This window comes from Crocodylus siamensis, chromosome 3 (genome assembly GCF_052110815.1).
Source record: "Crocodylus siamensis isolate JL-2025a chromosome 3, ASM5211081v1, whole genome shotgun sequence".
Taxonomy (NCBI): Eukaryota; Metazoa; Chordata; order Crocodylia; family Crocodylidae; genus Crocodylus; species Crocodylus siamensis.
In genome coordinates, this window is record NC_143397.1 from 38,350,422 (window position 1) to 38,376,381 (window position 25,960).

At 42.7% G+C, this 25,960-nt stretch overlaps 1 protein-coding gene across 2 annotated transcripts in view; it reads right to left on the reverse strand.

Annotated features, from left to right (window-relative positions):
* SSBP2 (single stranded DNA binding protein 2) overlaps nucleotides 1–25,960 on the reverse strand; it is a 319,456-nt gene that overhangs the window by 48,127 nt on the left and 245,369 nt on the right. For both annotated transcript variants that reach the window (XM_090038193.1, XM_090038192.1), the window contains one exon: nucleotides 5,127–5,186. In XM_090038193.1, the coding sequence (XP_089894319.1) occupies nucleotides 5,127–5,186 (60 nt within the window). The remainder of the gene's footprint in view (nucleotides 1–5,126; nucleotides 5,187–25,960) is intronic.

The window sequence follows — 25,960 nt, forward strand, 5'->3', positions numbered from 1 at the left end:
TGGCCACCATTGCTGCTGTCCCCAGCTGAACTCAGCCCCCCATGCAGCCTAGCTGGAAGGGGGGGAGGGGAAGGAGCAGCAGAGGTGTTCTTGCTCCACTCCAACTAGGCTGCCCAGTGAGCTGGGCTCAGCTGGGGACAGCAGAAGTAGTGGCGGCCAGGTTCCATTCTGTGCTCAGTCCCCCTGAGTGTGCAAGGTGCTACATCTCAGGAAGAAAAATCAAAAAGACAAATACAAAATATGTGACACCTGGCTGGATGGCAGCCTTATGGAGAAGAATCTGGGAATCTTGGTAGATCACGGACTCAGCATGAGTCTGCAGTGTAATGCAGGTGCACAAAAGGCAAATGAGGTTTTGGGATGCAATAATTGAAGCATTAGGTGGCAAGATGCAGAAGGTCATAGTGCCTCTTTACTTGCCACTGGCTAAGCCTCATTTAGCATATTGTGCACAGTTTTGGTCTCCACATTTTACAAAGGATGTGGAGAAGTTAGAGAGGGTCCAGAGGTGAGCAATAAAGATAACAAAGGGCTTGGAAGCACATTATATGAGGAGAGGCTGAAGGTGCTAGGCAAGTTCAGCTTGTGGAAAAGATGCTTATGAGGGCACATAGTAGAGACTGATAGCAGTCTTCAAATACTTGAAGGGCTGCAATGGAGAAGAGAAAATTTTTTCCCTTTTGCTGTATGGAGTAGGACACAGAGGTTGGCTTGAAATTGCAGCAAAGTAGGCTTAGCATGGATATCAGGAGTCTTTTACTTGATTTCCTGTAACAGGATATCACTGTTCTTCACTGTTTGAACAATGAGGCAGCGGGAAAGACGGCCAACAAAGGTTGTGAACTTTCCATTGCTGGAGGTGTTCAGTGTTCAAGAACAGATTGGGTAGCCACTAGTTGGGGATGATCTGGACATATCTATGCCTATATATTCTACTATGGGAATTTCCCATGCTTCTAGGCTTTTTCTCATGGGGCTGGGAGGAAATTCCAATCTCCCCCTCGTTGCCTTTGCTGCTACACGTCAGGGTTTTTTTTAAGCCTTTCTCAGAGGCATTGAGTGTTGGCTGCAGCTAAGGTTGGGGATTGATGGGTATGTGCTAGTGCTTCTGCTGGGACTTAAACCTGGAGGTTCCTGGCTAGAGAGTCTTGCTTCTCCACTCAGGATCAGACCAACTTCCATATTTGGAATTCAGGAAGGAATTTTACGCCATGGTCAGATTGGTATGGACTGTGGGGGGGTTTGTCTTCCTCTGTATCAAGAAATGTGGCCCTCTACCTGGGCTGTCTTAAGCATGTATTAACACCCTTTTACAGAAGAAGGACATTGGCTGCCATGTGCCCCCTGCTTTACCTGTAGCAAATGAGACTGTTATATCTTGTATTGTGTCAGGGTTGACTGTAGTTTTAGTAAGAGATTAGATTATGGATTTGTATAGCATGGTCTGGATAGGGATGATCCTGCCTTAGGTAGATGGCTGGAATAGTTGACCTATGGCGGTCTAGCCTTACTTTTCTGTGGTTTTTTGATTCCCTCCCAGTGTGGGAGCTGCCACAGGGAGGGGGAACATACCTGCCACCACTGTTGTTCCTAGCCAAGCTCAGCTCCCCAAACAGCTGCTCCGTGCAACCCTGCATGGACAGGGAGCAGTACTGCCTGGAAGTGGCAGTGCCAGGTAGGTCTCCCTTTCCTTTGCCCAGAGGGAGCACATCTACATGAGAGGTTTACTGTGCTGTAGACTATAAGCTGTGCAGTAAACATCTCCGTGTTTACACATGGTCTCCTATTAGGCTGGAGAAAACTAAAACCCCAAAGCAGTGCACATATAGGACACTGCCCCAGCTGGCTAGGGCACAAAGGAGCTTCAGTGCGGGGACTGCCTGCCAGCTAGCCCTGCACTGAAGCACTCTTGTGCCCTAACCAGCCCCTCTGCCACATATTGAGCTGGGGAGAAGCAGTCCTGGGCTGGCAGGCAGACCCATGGAGCCCTCTGCCTCCGGAATTTACTGCTCTCAAGTTTATTGTTTCATATCAATTGCATGTGTAGTTGTGTCCATGCATAAGTAAAGGGGATGAGGAGAGATTGGAAGTAGAGGGGAAGTGCCACTGAGCATAGAGGGGAGGTACTGACAGTACGGAGACTGAGGTGGGGATTCTTACTTAATTGAGGACTTAAAGTCCCTGTCTGCTGTTCCCATGGTACGGTCTGCCTGCTCTGATGTTTTGCAGTGGGGGCTGGGAACAGGGGGTGCAACCACTCCTGAAGCACTGGTTGCTACTCCCCCACCCCCTTTGGATGGGCACGTTCTAAGTTCAAAACCTATATTTTAACATAATTCACTTTTTTACTCCATTGGCTTTTGAGCATAATATGTTATCTATTTCTTGATTCAAGGACTAGTTTTTTCTCTGTTCTTCCATGTTTCAGTTTGACATCCTTCTTTACGTGGCTAGAAGGGTGGCTTTGTGATCTTCTCTAAGGATGAGCCATAACTCAGCCAGTGGCATAGTATTCAAAATGCAGGCTCAGATGAAGGGGATATTTTAGCATCTATCTTCCCTTACCATTCACAGGCATTAACTCAAAGATAAGTTCATTATCCATCTACACAGGAAACAAGGGTTTCTAAGCTTAGTCCCAAATCTTGCCCTTAAGCATGAAGATATAATGCGTTGTTACTTCACCACTGGCCTGAACTTAGCATATTATTTTTAAATCTCCAAGTTATTATCTGTCCTTTGAGTTTGTTTTAAGAGAATAAGGTTTAACATTTATTTCTTTAGCTTTTTACAATAATACCTGCAGTACAGTTATCCTTCAACAAGCTTAATTGTAACTGGAATTTTGTGGCTTGATGTTCTTTCAAAAGCCCAAAAATCACTTAGTCATAAAAAAATGTCATCTGGGGTAAGTTTGGAATGATGAAATGGATTGGTTCAGGTAATACTTCCATTGTTTAATAAAAGAACTAATCCTTTTAGGTTGACTGGAAAGTAATGTCATAGAATAGAAATGTTTATTATTCAGCATGATGTGTCAATACGTTTATATATGGATGCAGGTAGTCTAAAGGAGAGGTTTAATTGCCCAAGAGTCAGGAAACTCAGAATTAAGCTTTTCTCTTTTCCCTTTTGACTAAACATTTTGACTACAGGATATTTCATTATATAATTCATGGAACAGAGAATGTGCTCTTGCACTGTTTCAGTCAATGAGAACATTGTTATTTACTTTAGTGGATATGTAGAAAAAAGTTATACTGATATGCAGAAAAAAAGTGATATTCTGCACACAGAAACACAGAATGAATCACAGAAATGTCAAATTCTAGTGAAACTGGATCTAGTCATCCCTGCCAGAGATGATAGGTAGCAAATACGGAATCAGAAGGAAAGTCCCAATGCACGTTATCCAGTCTGAAGAGTTGATTCGTGAACTATCTGGAATGTGTATGAGTTTATAAAGGAGTGCAGCTCCTCTCCAGTATATCTTATTATATTACTGTTGAAAAATACGTTGCATTTCCCTGTATAAGTAAGTAAATATAATACCCTAATGCAATGCATGTGCTCAGGGGGCAGAGTTATAACTACTATGGGAATTTTAACTCTGATTTTACTGACTTTTGTATAATGAAAATTTCAACCTTAAAGTTGTATTACAATAGTTTATTACTTCCATGAGCTGTCAATATATACAGTAACTTACTGAAGGAGAAAGGGAAGCAGTGTTGCCAAAAGCAGTAAATTATGAAAGCAGCATAACATAAATGAATGGCAAGGACAGTAATTCACTGCTATTATGTTATTGCTTGAAACTGAAAATAATGTAAAATGTGCAGACAAAAATAGCTTCCAAAACTAAAACTACAGGTTGGCAATAGTTTTTATAGCATTCACAGCATACAGCTTTTATCTGCCAGTATTTACACATTTAAAAATGCAGAAAGTAAAAAAAGACTAAGTGAAAGTCAGATATTGGCATATTATTGAATAATGTATTACTGAAAGGTACCACAAGCAGAAACATATTTTGTCCTCAATTACAGAATACTTAAAACAAATGTTTTACTAAAGCAGCAATAACAACTTTTATAGTACACTGTCCCTTCCATGCAAGAATGTGAGAGTAATTGATAGGGGTCTGCGAAGCTTCAGTCCCTGATTCGATTCAGCAGAGATTTGGCCCAACTTGGTGGCTGAATCTCTGAACCTGAATCGAATCAGATCCTTTAATTGCTCCAAAATGAATTGGAACCTCCAAGTCAATTTGGAGAGCTTTGGAAAGATTTGGACATAGACATAGCTTTAAATGTTTTTTCTATGTACCTCCAGGTAACAGGAGGCTCATGACTGCTGAGTTGCTGGGGCAGATGGTGGTGGGGGGCAGCACGCTCGGCAGCAGACCCAGAAGTGGACCAGAAGCCCTGCCAGTCCACTTCCAGGTCCACCAGGGAGTGCACTGGGGGACCCCCCAGGCTCCCCTGGCTTGATGACTTGTGCCTCCTGGGTCTGGAGGGGCACCTGGGGTCCCCCTGTGGCCAAATGCTAAGCCAGGGGAGCATTGGGGGTGGCCCCCAGCGTGCTCCTCAACTGACCCAGAAGTACACCAGAACTACTTCTGGTCCATTTCTGGGTGTCCTGCCAAGCATGCAGAGGGAGGGGCCCCTATGCTCCTGTGGGATGCTCCATCTGCCCCAGCATTGTAGCCTTCATGAGCCACATGTGGTACCTCGGGGTATGTAGAAAAAACATTTAAAGCTGTGTCTTTGTCTGAATCACTGTTTCACTGAATCAGCATTGAAACTTCGGATTCAGATTCGGTCGAATTAAATCAGGGACAGTGATTTAAATCAACAAATTTAATCACTGTCCCTGATTCAGACCAAATCCAAATTGAATATGGCCTGCTTTGCACACCCCTAGTACTTAATAAGCTTTAAGTAAATGTCATGCTGTCTCTATGAAATAACACCAACATACCCATTTGACAGCTGGGCAGAATAAAGCAGGCAAAGGTTAGTCCTAAGTCATGTAAGTTAGTAGAAAATATAAAATTCCCCAATCTAACCACTGCACCATATATCTGGAATACAAATAATATGTCCTTGATATAAGGCTCTTACCTGATTGGGTATTCTTAAAGGTGGCCTTGGACCTCCAGGGTATCGAGGGGACATAAAAGGCTATAAAAAAAGGGAAAATAACTGAAAAGCTCAATTTAATTTCTATTTGATCAATTCATGACATATATGGCCTGTATGAAGATCAACTCTCAAGAGTCCACCTTACAAATTTTAACAACTTGTAGAAGATTATTCTGAAGGACCTAGCAAAACTATATCTATTTTAACTCTTTTTATGAAGATTAATCCCAAGAAGTATTTATAAACATTTTGATGCAGCTATTGTGCAAGCAGGATATGAAGAACTCTACAATATACATGAATACAATATAAATGAATGAACCATTAAGACAATATAATCAAAAGTAAGCCCTTCAGGTGGGATAAGATGGAAAGTTAAAGAATGTGTGAAATGTATAAAGAAAAAGGTCCTGAAAGAGGTGGACATCAATAAGAGCAGAATAATGCAATACCTCAAATAGTTTACTTTTGCTTTTTTAATATGACAAAATGCATATAGTATAAAAATGCTATATATATAAAAATTATATATCATTCCCATCACAAGAAGTCTGGACACCCTTGCCAACACCATAATGCAAGGTGCTCTGGAGGGAAAGAGAAAATGAAGTAGACCCAAGAAGAGCTGGGGAACCAATATCAAGGACTGGATGGGACTTCAACTGAGAGTGCAAAAAGGTAACCAAACAGAGTGGAGTACAAGAGGTTTGTTATAGCATCTAAGGTGCCCCACTAGTTGTAGCGGCGTTGGGACTAACTTGACTATGTAGCATCATAAGGTTTCGCTTTTGTATTTGATTGTGTAAGTATTCATAAGTATGGAGACTTATTTGAGGATTTCCTAAACCTTAACCCCCTTCTCCTGACATCAAATTGATTTCAACCCTTCAGCTCCACACATTCAACCCCATCTAAGACACCCTTGCTCTCCCACAGTTTCAGCTTCCAGCTGACCTCAGCTGCCAGCAGCCAACAGAGGAGAAAGGCAGGCTTTCAGACAGCCAAGGAAGAAATCAGTAATCAATAAGTCAAAAGTCAGCCTTTTAAACTGGATCCAGCTACAAATGGGGATCCAAATCTAATATCAAAATTCAGATCTGCCATTCCTAGTGGTTACATCTCCAAGCACAAAGTAGCTGAAAACTTCATCAGCTATAACTTTCAAGTTGTCTCAAAATATAACTGCATGATGAATACAACAAATTATTACAAGACAGAAAGCAGGAATCATAATGGTGAAATCTAGATAAAAAAAGGAAGAGGGGAAAATGTTAAAGTAGTCACTTGATAAAAGATTAAGAACCAAATACACCCTTCAAATTGTGAACATCCGGACAAGAAGAAAATTGATTTCTTTAAGTCGGAACAAAATACTTCCTAGTACTTCCTAGGCTTTCATTCATGGCTTTTTACCCCAAATAGTAACATCACTAAATAATGAAGCACTGAGAAATAAAAATACTGTTCACTGGGATCATGTGAAAACACAACTGCCTGGCACGGGCAATCCTTGACTTACAATGTTTCGAGTTACAACGTTTCACACTTACAACGTTTATAAATTGACACCCTGTTTCTACTTTATGACATCAGTTTCAACTTTACAACACTTGATCCGATGTGATGCCACACCAGTGAACAAGTTTGCTGCGTCGTTCACCTCCCTGGAGAACATCTGTTGAAACTTCCTTGGACACTTTCTTTAAGAAAGCAGCCAAGACTCCAGAAAAATCTGCAGTCAAGACTCCTGAGAAGACTCCAGCTAAGAGCCCTTCAAAAAGTCCAGCAAAGTCACCTCAAAGATATCCTTCCAAATCAATATGATTGCTATTTACAATATAAATACACCAATGTAGCTATATTACTCATCTATAATTGATTGAGTACAAAATTCTGGGGTATTTTTGGTGAAAGTAGGGCATTGGACCTTGGTTCAGGAACAATCCTCCCTTTATAACATTGCTTCTTGTAAGAAAATTGGTTCCAAGTTACAACATTTTCAGGAACCAATTGTGTTGTAAGTCTGAGGACTGCCTGTATTAATCTAATGGCACCACAGGTCAACCCATACCATTGTCTCACCCAGGAACAACAGGGAAAACTGAAGAGATGACAGAAGAGACATCTGTGAAACATCTCAAGACAGACCTCTTAACAGATGAGCAAATAGAAAGAAAAAACCCCAAAACTACTTTTCCTAACAAAGCTAAGGGCCACAGGCACTTCATGAATACCCCAGAGCTAACAACATTAAAGGCTTCTAACAGAGGAAAAATAAACAAGATTCTTGGATTTGCCAACTGCGTTGTCATCAAGCAAGAGCCTCAAATGTATTTATATGGTGGTCTCTCTCAGAAAAGGACAAGAATGGTTAATAGGAAATAGGAAGTAAAAATTGTGATTATTTAATGGGCCAGATATAAAGCAGACCAGTAAATTCAGTAAATATTTTTAATTTTTTAAGACTGATGAAAGTGCTGTACTTCTGAATTTTATGAGCAGACTCTGAAGAAATACATTTTAATGTAAGAAAATTGTTTGCAAAATATCTACTGTTTTCATACACACATTCTGAAGAGAATGGAAACCCATATATTATCTTTGATACTAAATGTACTCATAATGCTTCACAATGGGTTCTCCATTTCATTATGTCATTCAGACATATTTAAAATTAATTTAAATAATTTTACATAGTCTTTTGTATAGTACTTAAATTTAATAAAGTGTTGCCTTTCTCCCTAGGGTCCAATTGCTGCAAAATGAAAGAACATAAGATCCTGGAACAAAAAGGTGTTTTCCCTTTTCATCCTTCTGAGAAAGGACTATACACTATTTTACTTTTCAAAACAGTGCTGATATGGGGGACAGGCTTTATTTAAAAATGTATTTTTCATCTTGATCTGAACATTATCAGTCTTGGGCTCACTCTGATCTATTCATAGCTATGGTTCATTCAGTCAGCATGCTGCTTTCAGTGCCTGATTGTGAAAAACTTTATTCAGTTATACTATCTTTGTGGAGCATGTCCATGGATGGATCTAAGATTTTGACAAAGAGGGGTGCAAATGGTGTGCTGCTGCATCATCACATATAACACAACATATTTTTCTCCTGCTAAAAAGAAATTAGAAGCTTTACTAATATGGTAGGGACCTAGGGCTATATTACTGCATTTAAGATTGAAGTAAAAATAAATATAACTTTATAGGAATGTTCATTAATTTACTATACGTACTTTGGTATATTCTGTATTAAAAACACTACAAATTAAGCAAAAATATTCAAAAGATGTTTCTTTAGTCTTGTAATCATTAGAATTAAATCACTTTCAGATTCATAAAACAAAATCAAGCCTTCTTCAGCATCTTAACAGTGCATCCAATGCTTCACTGAAAGTTATTTCCACAACTGAGTTAATGTTCACCTCACTTAATGTTTCCACATTTGAGTTAATGTTTTTAGCTAGGGTTAAAAACAGTCTACAGTGCTATGAAATAAGAGCTATATTACCAGGGACGGCTAAATTCATAAATGAAACATTAAGAACATTAAAAGAAGGAAAGAGGGTCATTAACACCTGCAGAATGATTATTTTAGAAGGAATCAGGCAGATTATAATGAGCCAAGAAGACTCCCTTACTGCTGTCTGAACAGAAATGCTGCTGCTTCTGGGCAGTTTGTTTTAAACTTTAGGTGGACCAAGAATCAAAGGGGAATACAACTGCAGACCTCCAGAAATAGCCCCTAAACTTAGCTATTTTCCTGGACTTTCTTCTGGAAATAGCTAGATTCCAGGTCTATTTATGAAGGACCAAGTTTAAACTGGTTAACAAAGAGGACCTGGGCAGAATTCAGACACCAGAGTTCCAAAAAACTATTCAGAAAAACTGTATTTGGCAGCAAAATTGAGTAGGTCCCTACATCTTAAACTGCAAAGTCCCTGGACACCTGTGCTTAGGCATCTGATCATGTGTAAAGCAATCCAGTTTGGATACTAAGCATCTAACTCCCATTTAAATTCTACTGTGTTCCAGAATGGAAATGGAGCAACACCTAAACTCTAAGTCCCTGAAGAAGCCAATCTATTAGGTGTCTTTGGTGCACACCAAACTCACACATGCAACACTAAGTTAGCTGAGTACAAAGAACAGCAACATAATGTCTCTCACTGAAAAACTTGCTGGCCTTGGGACCCAACCTTCTTCATAAGATTCTGGGGAAGGCACTATCCTGGTAAGTGGGAGATGTGGGTTCTAAGTCCTGCGGCTGAGAAAGACCTAGAACCCAATTTTCCTACTTCCTGGCTAAGTGCTCTAGGCTATTATGAAAAATACTAGCAACTTGACCATTAAAAATGATAGGGGGATGGTGGCCGGGACAGAGTCCAGTGTTCAGTCCTATGCCCCCATTCCCCCCCATGCTAGTCTGGCCCCACTTCCTTCAGGCCTGACTCTGTCCCCCTTGGCAGTTTGGGTTCAGGGCCAGGGCTGCTCCTTCTCCTTCCCCCCCTCCACTGGAGACCCAATCCCATTGCCTTCTGCCCCCACCATGGTGGCCCTGCCCCTGCTTTGGGGCCTGGTCCACTCCCCACAACCTTGCCACTTTGGCTATTCCCCCCCGGTCTCTCCCCTGCGGCTGCTTTGGGTCTCGGCCCGCTTTCCCTCACAGCCACCACTGTGCTCATGACACTGCCACCCCACACCTGCAGGCTCAGCGATGGCCACAGGCCCAGGCCCAGTGGTGGCTGTGGGCCCAGCAGTGGTGGTGGGTGCAGACCCAGTGGCGGTGGGCCCAGGCCTGGGCCTAGTGGTGGGCGCAGGCCCTGTGGCAGGCATGGGCATGGGCCTGGTGGGGTGGCTGTGGGTGGTGGTGCAACTGCAGGCTTTGGGGGTGGCTTTGGGGTGGTGGATTTGGCTACTGGTAACCGCCCCTTCCCCTCCCCCCTGCCTTCCGTCCCTGCTGGCTCTTGTTGCGGGGCGAGGGGGTGCTCCAGCCCCTGGCTCCAGCCCCTCTGTTATGGCTGGGCTCTGATCCCTGCCATCTCCCTCTTCCTCCAGGAGTGTGTGGGGGGGCCAGGCCCACTCCACCTCCGGCCCCTCAGTCCCCACTGTTACAGCAGCGCTCCATCGTCTGTCCTGTCCATCTAGAGCACTCTGATTGGCTGCCAAGAGATGAATAAAGTGTTATGTTGAGACAGACAGACAGACAAAGGTTTTTATATTAGAATAGGCAACACCACCACCAGTCATTTAAGTGCCTCTCAGAACAAGTACTAGGCCAGTGGTTCTTAACCAGGGACCACAAGACTCCTTCAATTGGGAAAGGCTGTAGCATAAGCACACATTCCTTTCTGCATTACAGTTCTTGGATAACCCTAAAACAGGCAGGAATCCCTGGTCTTGCCACATCCCTTTCTGGTCTGACCCTGCACGTCTTCTAAAATACAGATGGACAGGGCAGGTGGAACTGTCCTATGTGCCTCTGTTTCCAGGAAAAGTGTGAGGTTCTGGACAGGGAATGTTACTGACCCCATGTGTACCTGTGCTGGCTTGCTCTGAACTCGGTGTTGGATGGATCAACCAGATAGCATAGCTCCCTGGAGTACTGCACCAGCTTCATTGGGCGGTGGAGGCATACAAGTTCTCAGGTTCAGCAGCTCAGGCCCCCACATTTTTCTTCCCTTACCCCTCCCCTTCCACCACAAAATACTTATCAGTCTGACACTGCTCTTCAAGCTGCCAGGCTGCGTATCAGAAATTGGATTGCTATTGGCTGATATGCCTCCTTAAAAATCGGCTATTGGTATCAGCCCAAAAATTCTTTATTTGTGCATCCCTAGCAGAGAGTGCCACTAAAGGCAAAGTGGTGCCTTAAGAAGTTAGAGAACCACTGCACTAGGCACTCTGAATCTTGAGTAAATTGAGGTATATAATGTGCAACCATAATTCAGATGCCTAAGCTCCACAAGGGCAGAAATATAAACACAGCCAGGAGGCCTACAGACATTTAGGCAGCCTGCTGGGGAGGTGCTCTAAATCATGGTGCTTTACACAAAGCACCATGAGTTACAGTGCCTCTGAACCCAACAGACATTTGCCTGTTGGGTCAGGAGTGAAGGGGAAAGAGGGGAGGGGGGAGGCTTGAGTCTGCCTGCACTATGACCATCCTTTTTGGAGAACTGATGGCAGGCTTTTGCTGAAGCCCAGGAACAAAAGCTGCCGAAATACAGACCAATGGTTGATGCCCTGAAGTTGAAGGGATATGATATGGCAGTGCAGGTGCTGATCATTGGGGCACATGGAGCATGGGAACCAACCAATGGGAACATTTTGCGAACTTGCAGAGTATCCTACTGTTACACAAAACTGATGTGATGCCTCAAGGTATCCAATATTATCCAATGGTTAAGGGACATGTATGTCAAGCATGGGCCATTGCTGATATGAAGATAATGGACTGAGACCCCTCATTGAAAGTGAGGGTGAGGTGTCAGAGCTCCTTTCCCCATTCGCCCCATGCCATAGACCTATAAAAGCTTTAAATGTTTTCCACCTTTGAATATTCTCTACCTTACCCATTGTAAACCACACACTAAAAACATTATTTATGAATATCTTACCACCTTACACACAACTCTGTATCAATGCAGTTACCATGCAAAGGGTCTTCCTATCATAGCATGGCACTGGAGCTTCTTAACCCCTTTGCCCCAGGCTAGCATAAGCTGCAAGACTCACTGCATGTTTTAGATCACATCAACATGTACCACCTATATATATAGGTTTTATATATAAAAAACTACCATGTGCAGGGTCCTATATTTTCTTCCAACTTACAAAATCATGTAAATAACCATCATTTTTAACATTTTCTGAAATGACAATTTTGGATGCTTCTCTGAAATGATACAGCTAATTGTTTAATTTGTCTCTGCAAATCTGATGATTTTGTATGCAAAGTAGGCATAAAGGCTGACTGTAATTTGACAGCCTATATCAATATTCTTAATGATCAGACAGTTTGCTACACAGAATGAATCTGCTGGCCTTGGTTGGTTTCATGTGGCTGTGTTTTAAAGGAAGCTTTATATACTGTAAATTACTACATATCTCCTTCCAGTATATGGATGGAAATATTTAATCTGTCTTCTATTCTTTAAAAAGTTTAATATAAACTGGGATAGAAAGGATTAAGAAGTATGCTAAATTTCAAACACCTATCTAATTCTTGATGTTCTTTGGACAGAAATACTTAGATCTTGCACATATACCATATATATCTGCCAAGATCTAACCTCAGCATGACAGAATTAATCTATTGGGAAAGATTATATAGTTGATATAATAGTATTTATTACCAAAAAATTAGCACTGCAGTATTATAGACACTTGTCAGGTATTTATGTTCAATTACTGTTCATTGGGAGATTTGAAATCCTTTTAGAGCACTATCTCATTCTTTAAAGTGAGCACAAAGGTTTAGCACCAAGGAAAAAATCAGCTTTTTAATTTTGATGTTATTAAAAAATTAAAAATAAAAATCTATTATTTAACTGAAAATACAGAATCTTTAATGTGAAAGATTAGAAACATTACATAATCTCAAAAATACTGATCTTCTCATGTTGCTATCATTATTAACACTGACACAAGGGGCTTTATTTTCCCTTTGATATTAACATGAAACTCTTTTACCAGCACTAGGAATTGTATATCTGATGGTTTGGAAGTCAGAAAAGAATTCTGACACCTCATTAACTTCCAAGGAAGAACAACTTAGGAAAGAAAGTACATACTGTTGCGCCTGGTGTTTTAGTAGGTCTTTTTCAGTTAAAATATCTCTGCTACCTACCTGGCATTGAATACTAGTCTTGCTTTGGACTTAGAACTGTTGAAACCTAAGAAGACTTGTAGAGACCTGGACTCAAAACTTGTAGAAGAAGTGATATCTTTTATTAGACCAACTGGATATTTGCAAACAAATTATTTTATTTGCAAGCTTTTGGGCACACTCACCCTTCATCAGGCATCAGAGAAAGCAGAGATTGTAAAAGTTCTCCAAGGTAAAAATGAAAATTCATATTTCACAGGAGAGGTGAAGGTGTGGTAAAGTCTCCTGTTTGGAATAGTGCATTTTGTCCACGTTAGGCACAGAAAAGGGTTGAAAAAGTCTTTTAACCTTATAGAGAACTAGATATCTTGGCTAGGTACAGACAATCAAAAAGCCCAAGGCTGAATCAATTCAGCCTTTACAGGTTAGTTTAAGCCATGCCTGGCAGCAGAGTCTAATCTTCAAAACAGATTCAGCCGAAATAAAACAGGACAGTGATCCGAAACACAGAAAGGAATCACTGTCCTCTGAAATGGCTGAATCTGAAACCAAATTGAAACACAACTGTTTTGCACAACCTTAGTGTTTAATCCCTCCTCCCTGGCCCCACAGCTGGGCTTTGCCTGGGGAGGCAGTCCTCCCCCATCCCCAGATAGACTAGGTTGTATCTCCAGCCAGGCTTGCTCCCCTACCCTGTCTTGTCAGCCAGCTGTATCTGCTCCAGCAAGGGAGCAGAAGGGTGGAGCCAGTTCTACTCTTTGGAGCAGACAGCACAGCCCAACCCAGGGCTGAAAAGCATGCTGGGATACTGGGGGACTCTGATTTAACTTGAATCAGGAAGGGGTCTGGGACAGAAGTTTCATAAACTGGTTTGACCCAAATCAGTAAGTCTGATATTACATTCAACCAGGTTTATCTTACACCCGTTTCAGAAATGTTTAAACTAGCCCATCACATTCCATTGTGATACATAATGGATGATCTAGTCTGGACTTTTTTCATTACAGGAAGAAGCCAGTTTTCTCCATGAATCATCACTGGTTGTGAATCACTGATCATGAATCATTCTTTTTGGGCACCTCTCAACTGCACTGTAGCAAATGTTATCTACAATAGGTAGATAGAGGGAGAGGAGGATCTACGCGGTGAACCAAAGACTGCGGCACTGGTGTTAACAGGAAGGCTTTGGCTTCCATGACCACAGCCTGCTCTTTGGAGAGAGAGGCAGCGAGCTGCTGGGAAGAGATGGCCTCCACCTCTCTCCCCTGGGGAGGAGGCTCTTCTCAGCCAGGCTGGCTGACCTGCTTCACCGGGCTTTAAACTAAGCCCGCTGGGGGATGGGGGGACTACTGCCCCTGCTGGCCCGCTGAACGGCCCTTGCAAAGCCAGCGGACCAAGGCACTTAAGGGGGCACTTAAGGGAGCCCACCCCTGCCCCAGCCCTGGCACAATCTGTGGGCAAGGCAAGAGCCCCCAAGGGCACACTTGCCTGCCTGTACACTAATGCCAGGAGCCTGGGCAACAAGCAGGACGAGCTCGTCCTCCTGCTCAGTGCAAAGAAATATGATGTCATTGGGATAACGGAGACCTGGTGGGACTCCACCCATGACTGGACCACGGGGATAGAGGGCTATACCTTATACAGGAGGGATCGTGTTCACAAAAGGGGCGGGGGTGTAGCTCTCTATGTGAAGGAAAGCTACATGTCCCTGCAAGCTGATGTTAGCGACCGGCATGGACAGCTAGAGACCCTTTGGGTAAAAATTCGTGGGGAATTCGGCACAGGGGACACAACGGTGGGAATCTACTACAGACCTCCCACTCAAAGTCCCGAGCTTGACCAGGAGTTCACCCGGGAACTGACTGAGGCCGCTTGCTCCAGGACCTTGGTTGTCATGGGTGACTTCAATTACCCAGACATCTCGTGGGAAGATCACTCAGCTAAATCTGAGCGGGCGCAAAGCTTTCTCTCATGCGTGGATGACCTCTACCTGACTCAAGAAGTCTATGGGCCGAGAGGCAAAGCGCTGCTTGACCTGGTACTGGCTACGGGGGACGACCTAATCGGCGACCTGGTGGTGGATGGGAAGTTGGGTGACAGCGACCACGAGCTGATCACCTTCACCATCCGCCGTAAAGCTGGCAAGTCAGTCAGCAACACAGAAGTCCTAGACTTCAGAAAAGCCGACTTTGACAAGCTCAAGAGGCTAGTCGGTCAGGCCCTCAGGGACCATGACCCCAGGGAGATGGGAGTTCAAGAAGAGTGGTTGCTTCTCAAGGAAGCAATCCTCAGTGCACAAGCTAAATCTATTCCAACACAGAGGAAAAGCAGCAAGAAGGCACAGCAGCCCCCCGGCTCTCCAGAGACCTAGCAGACCTACTGTGGCTAAAAAGGAAAGCCTACAAAGGATGGAGGACGGGATTCACCTCCAAGGAGGATTACTCCGCGCTGGTCCGGTCCTGCAGGGACCAAACCAGGAAAGCCAAGGCTGCAACTGAACTCCAACTAGCTTCAGGCATCAAGGACAATAAAAAGTCCTTTTTCAGATATGTGGGGAGCTGGAGGAAAAGCAAGGGCAATGTTGGACCCCTGCTAAACCAGATGGGGCAACTGACAACTGACGCCAAGGAAAAAGCCAACCTATTAAATAGGTACTTTGCGTCAGTCTTTCATCAGTCACACGGGATGCCCATGCCTGCTATGGGACAGGGAAATCTGGGTGAGGGGGATCCCCTACCCTCCATCAATGCTGACCTCATGAAGGAACACCTTGAGAAGCTGGATACCTTCAAGTCAGCTGGCCCTGACAATCTGCACCCCAGGGTACTCAAGGAGCTGGCGAGCGTCATAGCCCAGCCCCTGGCATGGATCTTTGAAAACTCCTGGCGCTCTGGTGTAGTGCCCGAAGACTGGAAGAAGGCCAATGTGGTGCCAATCTTCAAGAAAGGGAGGAGAGTGGATCCGGCTAACTACAGGCCCATTAGCCTGACTTCTATCCTGGGGAAGATCTTAGAAAAGTTTATTAAGGAGGCCATCCTTGATGGACTGGCCCAGGCTAACATTCTAAGGGACAGCCAGCATGGGTTTGTTGCAGGTAGGTCTTGTTTGACCAATCTCATTTCCTTCTATGACCAGGTGACCTATCACCTGGACAAGGGAGAAGAGATTGATGTCATATATCTTGACTTCAAAAAAGCTTTTGATCTGGTATCCCATGATCACCTCTTGGCCAAACTGCCCAGTTGTGGCCTTGGCTCCACCACGATCTGCTGGCTGGGAAACTGGCTTTGTGGTCGGACCCAGAGGGTTGTGATTGATGGCAGTCACTCATCGTGGTGCCCTGTCACCAGTGGGGTCCCTGAAGGCTCTGTCCTGGGACCCATACTGTTCAACATCTTCATTAACGATGTGGACATTGGAGTCAGGAGTGGACTGGCCAAGTTCGCCGATGACACCAAAATTTGGGGCAAAGCATCCACGCCAGAGGACAGGCGGGTGATCCAGGCTGACCTGGACAAGCTCAGCAAATGGGCAGATGAGACCTCATGGTGTTTAACACCGAAAAATGCAAGGTTCTCCACCTTGGGAGGAAAAACCTGCAGCACCCTTATAGGCTCGGCAGTGCTACGTTGGTTAGCACTACAGAAGAAAGAGACTTGGGGGTCATCATTGACCACAAGATGAACATGAGCCTGCAGTGCGATGCTGCGGCTAGTAAAGCGACCAAAACGCTGGCTTGCATCCATAGATGCTTCTCGAGCAAATCCCGGGATGTCATTTTCCCCTTGTACTCGGCCTTGGTGAGGCCGCAGCTGGAGTACTGCGTCCAGTTTTGGGCTCCACAATTCAAAAAGGATGTGGAGAAGCTTGAGAGAGTCCAGAGGAGAGCCACGCGCATGATCAGGTCAGGAAAACAGATCTTTCGATGACAGGCTGAGAGCCATGGGACTCTTTAGCCTGGAAAAGCGCAGGCTCAGGGGTAATCTGATGGCCACCTATAAGTTTATCAGGGATGACCACCAGGATCTGGGGGAACGTCTGTTCACCAGAGCGCCCCAAGGGATGACGAGGTCGAATGGTCACAAACTCCTGCAAGACCGTTTCAGGCTGAACATAAGGAAGAATTTCTTTACTGTCCGAGCCCCCAAGGTCTGGAACAGTCTGCCAGCGGAGGTGGTTCAAGCACCTACATTGAACACCTTCAAGAGTAAATTAGATGCTTATCTTGCTGGGATCCTATGACCCCAGCTGACTTCCTGCCCTTTGGGCAGGGGGCTGGACTAGATGATCTCCCGAGGTCCCTTCCAGCCCTAATGTCTATGAATCTATGAATCTATGAATAATAATGGGTTCATAGTAGGTGCATTTGAGGAAAAAAGGTCATATAGCTTTTAAATATTTTTTGAAGGCAAAGAGAGGATGGAAGTGGTGTTGGAGATGAAAGATGGAAATAACATCTAATAGATTTAAAAAAATAGTACCTATGATGTAACAGCCTGCATAAAAGAATCCTTAGTTGTCACATTTTACTACACAACCTCTCATGAGGGAGATGTGATTGAGGAAAATGGATTTCACTATAATGGCCCTGTGCTCTAATGATTTTTACTACTTGATGCTGGCAACCAGTACAGTTTAGAGCAGCCCCAAAATGGAGGCTATTTCTCAACTAGAGCTCAGAAGCTGACCCACAATTTAACTGAAATATCTAATAAAAAGAAACCAAAACCAAAATCCAAATGCACGCCCATTCTCAAACAAGTCAACATCTTATTTAATTTTTTTAACTATATGATGCAGAACATGCAGCAAACTTTGGTGGTATCCATGTTGTAATTCCCACTCTAGATACAAAATTTAATACAAAAAATCTGACAGCACAAATAACAAAACTGGAAAGTCATCACAGCATTGAGACCAAAGCAACACAACCAGAACCTTTTGCTAAATCATTTGAAGGAACTAGAACAAATCAATTGGCTTCATATAGTCATTATACAAAAGAAAATATTAAAAAAACAGAAAAAGAGCTATGGAGAAGATAATGAGGACTAGGAATTCTATATTTATTAAGCTTGGTTCACGCAAATGATCTTAGAGTGTCTTTAATGTTTTGCAATAGGACCTTGCAGAAGATCCCAACTATAATTTAATATATAGGATTAAAAAAGCACCTGGAGAGGGTGCAGGAAGAAGCATTCTCGGTCTGTTACAGCAGTCCATGATAAAAATTTATAGCAGCTACTATGGGAGCAAAAGATATTTTATTAAAAAAAAGACCTGTAAAATTTCATTCTTCTTATTTTAAAGCCCAGGACACGGAAGCAGAAAAGAAGAGAGTATGTCCCTATTAGAAACATCTTTCAAGAAGCATCAATACTTTTACAGCTTCTTTCTGGTACAGACATTCAGAAAAAGTGATAACGATTCAGTCTGACTTCTTGACAAATTACAAAAGTGGATCTACAAATAATATCCAACAGGATGTGGATGATGCAAAGACTTTGAGACTAGCATTTTTCACAGCCTAATGTTACCATTTTTGTTTTGTTATTCTTTTGCAGGATTTTTTAAAAATTCTTATGCGTGCTTAATTTAGAATGTAAAATCTTTAAGATTTCTTGTGCCTTGAACCCAAAACGGTTACCAGTTCTTACAGATTATAATCCTGTAAACATGGCTCTCAAGAATGCTCTTCTTCTATTTAAACCAATCACCTTTCCAAATCATGGTATTAGAGTTTGATTGTTTTTAAGTAGAGTTAAATTAATATTTGGACTGGAGGATTCGCAGTTCCTTTTTAGTTATATTTTAATATTTGGTGACAAAAAAACTTCAAAATTTCCAATAATCTGTATTTATATACGTAAATAAAAAAGGCCTACTCTTAAAAAATGATGGCTTTCCATCATCTTCTACTGAAGCTAAGAGGAGCTACAAGTACACAGCATTTCTAAAAGTATACCACTTTTATTTAAAACTCAGTTTGGATTTAAGGGTCCAACATTAGGATTTAGATTAGAAAACAGTGATAAAAAAATCAGTCTCTCCTTGAAGGAAACTACCATGTTTTACTTGGTTTTGAAAAAGTAACTCAATGCATCATCTCTGTTTTTGAACACTGGATTTTGCCTATGAAGGAAGGAGCTAAATATAGAACTTCCTATATTATAGCACATTGTTTAAATGTTAACATCTGGAAATCTAATGAGAAAGATTTTAAAGTAAATTTGAATTTTTACATATGCATTTACTTTCTGAAATGAATTTGGTATTTGGGCGGTGTTCTTGATATAATTAACTGCAACAAATAAGTGTTAGCCAGTCCAGGGAAATCCCTTGGAGTTGCGTAGTCTATGCTAGAGTTTAAATACGTGTTTTAAAATACATCTTTTATTTCAGAGTTTGTCTACCCAGGACATTTACTACAAAGTAAACTAGGATGTGCATTTATAGAAGTACTTTGTATTGTGGCAGTGGATAAATGTAATGATATATCATTTAAAAAAGGGGAAAAAGAGACTTACCATTTTGGGATACACGCCAGCTGAATCCATGTAACTGTTTTATCTGTCTATTCCTATAATGAGTGGATTAAACTGCTGCAACTTTACATCTGAATGAAACAGGTTTAAAGTTACAACCAGTTTAGCTTGACTTACTCTGGTTTAAAAGCAGATAAAATAGTTGCATTTGTTCAGACTGATCCACAGTAAACCAGCGTAACTACAAACTACTATAAATATTGACTCTCTCCACATCACAGTTCCCCATGTGGATGGTCACAGGGCATATCTACACAAGACGTCTTACTGTGCAGCAAACTAATTTGTTGCATAGTAAACCATCACCATCTATACGTGCACATCAATTAGGGCACAGTAAGCTAATATATTGTGGTGCTGAATAGTCTCGTCAGATACAAGTGGTATCCATCAGTGTAGTAAGTTACTGTGCTTAAACACATGTGTAGACAGTGACATCTGGATTAGTTACTGGAATGCATTCAGTTGCATTAATTGCATGTGTAGCCACACCTACTAAGTGTGAGGTAATTTACTCCATTTTGGGTAAAAATAAGCTACTTTGCATTTACTATCCACACAGGTCATTAGTGCAAAGCAGGTAGTCTGTGAAAATTTATACCCTCACTTACTTTTTGGTAATTTCCCCCTGTTGCCAAACCCATAGTCTGAACACATCCAAGGAAGAAACATAATCTACCATATGAGCAGGACTGAAAAAACTTAAACTGTTGTCTTCATGCATGTTAAGTCAGCATCTCCATCATTCTGAAAGAGTCCAATAGAGAGCAACAAAAGTGACTAGAAGCTTGGGAGCTATGACTTCCGAGTTAAGGCTGCAAGAACAAGGGTTATTTAGTTCGGAGAGGAAAAGACTGAGGGGCGATTTATTAACAGTCTTCAAATACCTGAAGGGCAATTATAGAGAGGACCAAGACAGACTTTTCTCTGTGGCTACTGGGGACAGGAATAGGAGCGAGGGCCTCCAGCTACACCAGTGGAAATTTAGATTGGAGATTAGGAAGAACTTGCTATGACAGTGATCAAGCATTGGCAAAGGCTACTCAGAGACTTTGTGGAATCTCCATCTCTGGAAATTTTCAAGAACAGGTTAGAAAGACACTTGACTGAAATGGTTTAGTTAAGGATGATACTGCACCGAGCAGGGGGCTGGACTAAATGAAATTATGCATGTCGGCAGAGTACTGTATTTACTCAAATCTCAGATGTGGTTTTTTCCCCCCCACTCAGTGTGGGAGGAGAAACCCTTGACTTAGATTCAAATATGGGCCAAGCAAGTGGTTGCTGTGGTTCCAGACAGGGCCAGGGTGGCTCATGTGGCAAGTAGGGGGTGCACAGGGGGAAGCATAGGAGAAGGGGATGTGTGGTGCAGGGGGGATGAGATGCATGATGCCAAGGGGAGCACAGGGCAGGGCATGAGATGCAGAGGGGGAGTTCAGGGTAAAAGGTGGCCGGGGAAGATAAATGAAGAGCATAAGGAAGGAGTGTAAGGAAGGAAGTAGCAGTGCAGAGGGAGGGCAGGGGAAAGTGTGCATGGTGTTGGGAAGGTGTAACAGGGGACCCTAGCCCTGTTACCAGAAGGCACATCCACCCCTTTAAGGCCAGAACTTTCTGGGCATGGAGTGCTGGCAAAGAAGGGGTTAAATGCTAAGCCTGGCCAGCTAGTCTGCTGACCGGAAGGGGCAGGATTATAAAAACCCTGGGCATAGCAGCAGTTGGGGGGGGGGGGTGCTGAAGGGGAAGGAGTGCCTCAGAGGGCTCCATGGAGGAGCAGTCCAAAGGTGGGAAGAGGGGAGCCATGGAGGCCCAGGAGAGATGGCAACCCCATCACAGCAAGGACGTGAGCCGATGTTGGGGAGCCAAAACATGGAGCCTGTGAATGTAAGCTGACATGCAGATATCATGCTGCTTTTCTTTATCACATTAGCTAGTGGCAGTTATTACCCATGGACGGGACTGTTAATTTTTTTTCTTTCTCTCTTTCGATTAATGAATAAGACTGCTGGTTTGGGTGAGGCTATTAGGGGAAGGAGGAGGCCTCATTTTGGGGACCCACTACAGACCGAGGACCCTGGTGCCAGCGAGGGCACGGCTTGTGGGGGGCGCAGACCCCAGCGCCAGCGAGGGCACAGCCTTGTGGGGGGCATAGACCCTGGCACCAGTGAGGGCACGGCCTTGTGGGGGCACAGACCCCAGCGCTTGAAGGCAAGATCTTAAAGGCCATGGAGGTCTGGTGTGGCTGTGGTGCAACTTTGTTTTTCGTGGGTTTTTTGGACTTGGAGGCTGCAAGCTCAGGGTCATTTCCTGCATAGGTGATAGGCCCCAGCATACCCAAAACAGTAGGCAGTCTCCTGTTCGCAAGAACATCATCATAATAATTTCCATCAAGACGTGGCAGGAGAGTATAGGGCAGGACATAAGAACCCCAAAGAAGGCTCCAAGGTGCCCCATGTAAGACGCGGATTACCAGGAAGATGGTGCTGGGGAGGGTGACCTGTTACAGAAGGGCAGTGGGGGGAATGCAGGAGAAGGGATGAGCAGAGTGAAGGGAATGCAAGAAAAGGGCATAGGGAAAGGGGCACGCAGTGCAGGAGGAGCATGGGGAAAGGGATGCACAGAGCAGGAAGTAGCACAGGGAAGGGTTGTGAGGAGCAGTGGGGGGAGTTTCTGAGGCTTCATTCCCAACCCCAACTCAAGCTGAAGGCGGGAACCTGGAGCCAGAACTGGCACTATTGCTTGGCCCAGTAGATACTCTATGTCTCCAGCAAAGACAGAACAGCTGCAAAGGTAAGGGGGTGGCAGGCACCAGAGAGGGACAAATAGAAAGACAGGGAAGGCTTGGAGGGGACAGATGGCAAAGGGGTAGGCATGGGAGGGGGCGTGGTGAGAAGGGGAGGACAAGGGGCTTGTAGTAGGCTTCCACGCCCCTCTCCCCCACCACACACTTTCCCTGCCACTACTTGCTCTATGGCAATAGTGGGGAGGGATGAATTTAAGATGGCCCTCCGATAATTAGATTATAGACATGGAAAATTAAAAAAAATATATAATTTTCCATGTTTAGAATCTAGTAACTGGGGACTGTCTTAAATTCGGGGTTGTCTTGGATTTGGGTAAATATGGCTGCCTGAAGGGCCAGAGAAATGCATTACTATACTATCAGGTAGAAGGGACTGCAGGGAGAAAGAAGATGAACTGTGGATCAGTCTAAACGGTAGCTGCAGGAGGTGTTCTGCAAATTTCTCTAGTATCTTCTATATTCTCTAGCATTTTCACTGGAAGAAATCAAATGAAAATTTATTTTTAACAGTGTGCGTATTAAAACAAAACTCTATTTTAAGTTTTACTTTAAAAAATTTACAAAAATAATGTTATAGATGCAGGAATCCAGTTAAAAATCCTCTGTGCTAAACATCTTGTGTGGCTGAGGGCACTTTTGGTGTCAGGTTTATCTACACTAGGAAATACCAGAGTGATATAATTTGTTAAATAACATGATGTGAAGCATAATTTAGTATTCAGTGTAGACAGGGTATGTTTAAATCAAAGTTAACCCTAAATGACTTTAATTACTTTTGTAGGATTTAATTGTCATTCACACAAATGAAGTTTGTGAGACAAATCCTGAGAGTGTGGGGACGCGGTCAGGAAGACCAACCGCACCTTGTCATGCATCCACAGATGCATCTCAAGCAGATCCAAGGAGGTGATCCTCCCTCTCTATGCGACACTGGTCAGGCCACAGCTGGAGTACTGCATCCAGTTCTGGGCACTGCACTTCAGGAGGGATGTGGACAACATGGAGAGGGTCCAGAGGAGGGCCACTCGCATGATCAGGGGGCAGCAGGGCAGGCCCTATGAGGACAGGCTATGGGACCTGAACCTGTTCAGTCTCCAAAAGAGAAGGCTGAGGGGGTAGCTGGTGGCTGTTTACAAACTAGTCGGGGGGGACCAGCAGGTATTGATACAGTCCCTGTTCCCCCGAGCACTCCCAAGAGTGAAATAACGGTCACAAGCTGGCAGAGTGTAGATTCAGGCTAGACATCAGGAGGCAGCACTTCATGGTCAGGGTGGCCAGGAACTGGAACCAACTTCCAAGAGAAGTGGTGCTGGCTCCTACCCTGGGGGTCTTTAAGAGGAGGCTAGATGAATACCTTGCTGGGGTCATTTGACCCCAGTACTCTTTCCAGCCATGGCAGGGAATGATGATCTGCTCAGGTCCCTTCCAACCCTACTAACTATGAAACTATGAAGCTGAGAACTGCTTGCCATCAGAAGCTCCAAAATGCAACTGCAACCTTAATTTAGGTAAATATCAGGGTAATGGAGCTAGGTATTATATACTAATGGAGCAGGTATACCAAGATTGTTCAAACTACTAAGTCATAAGTCAATGTGGAGTCTAAGAATGACTGAATCCCAGAAGTCATACATTCGAATCCCTAAAATTGTGAGAAGATGCATAATCTAGGTCAAAAAGTACTTAAGACTTTTCTCTCCTTTTAGATCTTTAAATTCAATTGTCCAGTCCCATATTCTCTGTCTTAGTTTTCCATCTCAGTCACTTCCTTCAAGTTCACATTGTTTTGCTTCCTTAGGCATATCCCATTCCTGTTTAAAAGTTTGAAACTGTTTAACTATTTACATTCCAAATATAGGGAAAAACCTTTTGCCGCAATGAGCATAGAGTAACTTGCTTATTAAATCAGTACACAGAAAATGATAAGGATGTAGCATTTTTCATAAATCCCTTTTATAAATTCATAATATGATTTTCAGGTGGGTTTTTAAAATTTCCATTAGTAGAAGACCTTTTATTATCAATGGGATGCTTCTTGAGCTTACCAAAAGAAAGCAGTGGGCCATAAAATAGCCAAATTAGTTTACTAGAGTTAGTTTACAACTCACATAGTTTCATTTATTTAGTTTCCTCTTTGTGCTTGGTGGACATTTCCATCAGCAATCACTGTTACCACAATGTATAAGATACTCTTGATTAACACATTTTAATTCTAACAAGGACTAAACTAATTTATCTCTGAGAATGACACGCTTGTGTTATCACTTTCTATTTATGAACATAAACATGTAGTTATCTTTTATAAAGGTTCAGATAATTTATTGTTAATGCTTAATAAAAATACTTGCCATTCAATTACACATGAACAATAAACAAAAAAAACTAGAGAAGTATCTGCTTTACTTTTTGGAAAGTGTTTGAAGGTTGTATTTTGGGTTAGACTGTGAATATTCAGGAACTCTACAAATGAAAGCTAAATAGCTTTTCATATGAATAGTATAAGAACTTTTACATAAAGTTGTTTGTGCTGGAGTTTCTATATACACAAGTGACAATATGTCTCTGAATTTTGGCCTTCTCTTGTAATTAAATCTTTATTTCCATAAACAGGAATACTTCTCTGCTTCAGATGAGGTTTGTACAGCAGTCTAATACAGACTTGCATTCCATAAGATTAAGAGTGAAAATAATGAGAGGTTTGATCAGGATTAGAGTGTAAACTGCAACATTTAAAATAAGACTGATTACTATAACTGCCTTCCCAGACTTCAGTGCTTCTACCATGTCAGTCTCCAAGACCAATAGGCAAAACAAATAATTGTTTTTCAATTTAAGTGGCTGCCTTATTTGCACCAAAGAATTATTGGACCTGTACCACAGTAAGAAAGAATGTTACAGTACTCCGATTACATACCTGGGACTCTGCATTAAAAAGTAAACAAAACACTTTGACACTTAGGTAAGCTTCTCCCTGGCATCTTAAAAACATGATCTCCTGCTGGTACCCAGGTTACTTCACCCAGGAATTCGAGAGAGTAACACTAATTTCAGTAACAGATGACCTGCGGGAACAGTACTGTTATCTTATCTCTGTCCTTTGCAGCAAATAGTAGTATTTCTCAGTTAAAAAGATTCAGCAAGTCAAAGGAACAGGGTAAATTATGTGCATGATAATTTATGAAGATCTCTTAAGCACAGCAGTTTTAAAGGTGCTATGAAATATATGTATCTTAAATTGGTTGAATACTTTTGGCTTTAATTTTTATTAAATGAAAATATTACATAAAATAAAACTAGTAATTCCAAATCACATTTAAGCTGGAGCTCTAAGGTCAGGAAGTATCAGATGAACATTTTTTAACCTATGCTCCTAAAATTAAGACATTTTTGACACAGCACATTAAACCTGTTATTTCTGAAACACGTACAAGCTTCATTTCTAGGAATAATGTCAGAAGGTGTAAAGCTAAGAGATTTATGGGATTAAGAACTGTTATTGCTATCATAGTTCTCAAATGTATTATTATTATTATGATGATTAAGCTAAGAGCAGAATCATCATCAAAAGAATTTTGACATAGGAAAAGACTCATGGCTAATGGAAAGAATCAATTTATGCCAACAAGTAGGTCTGA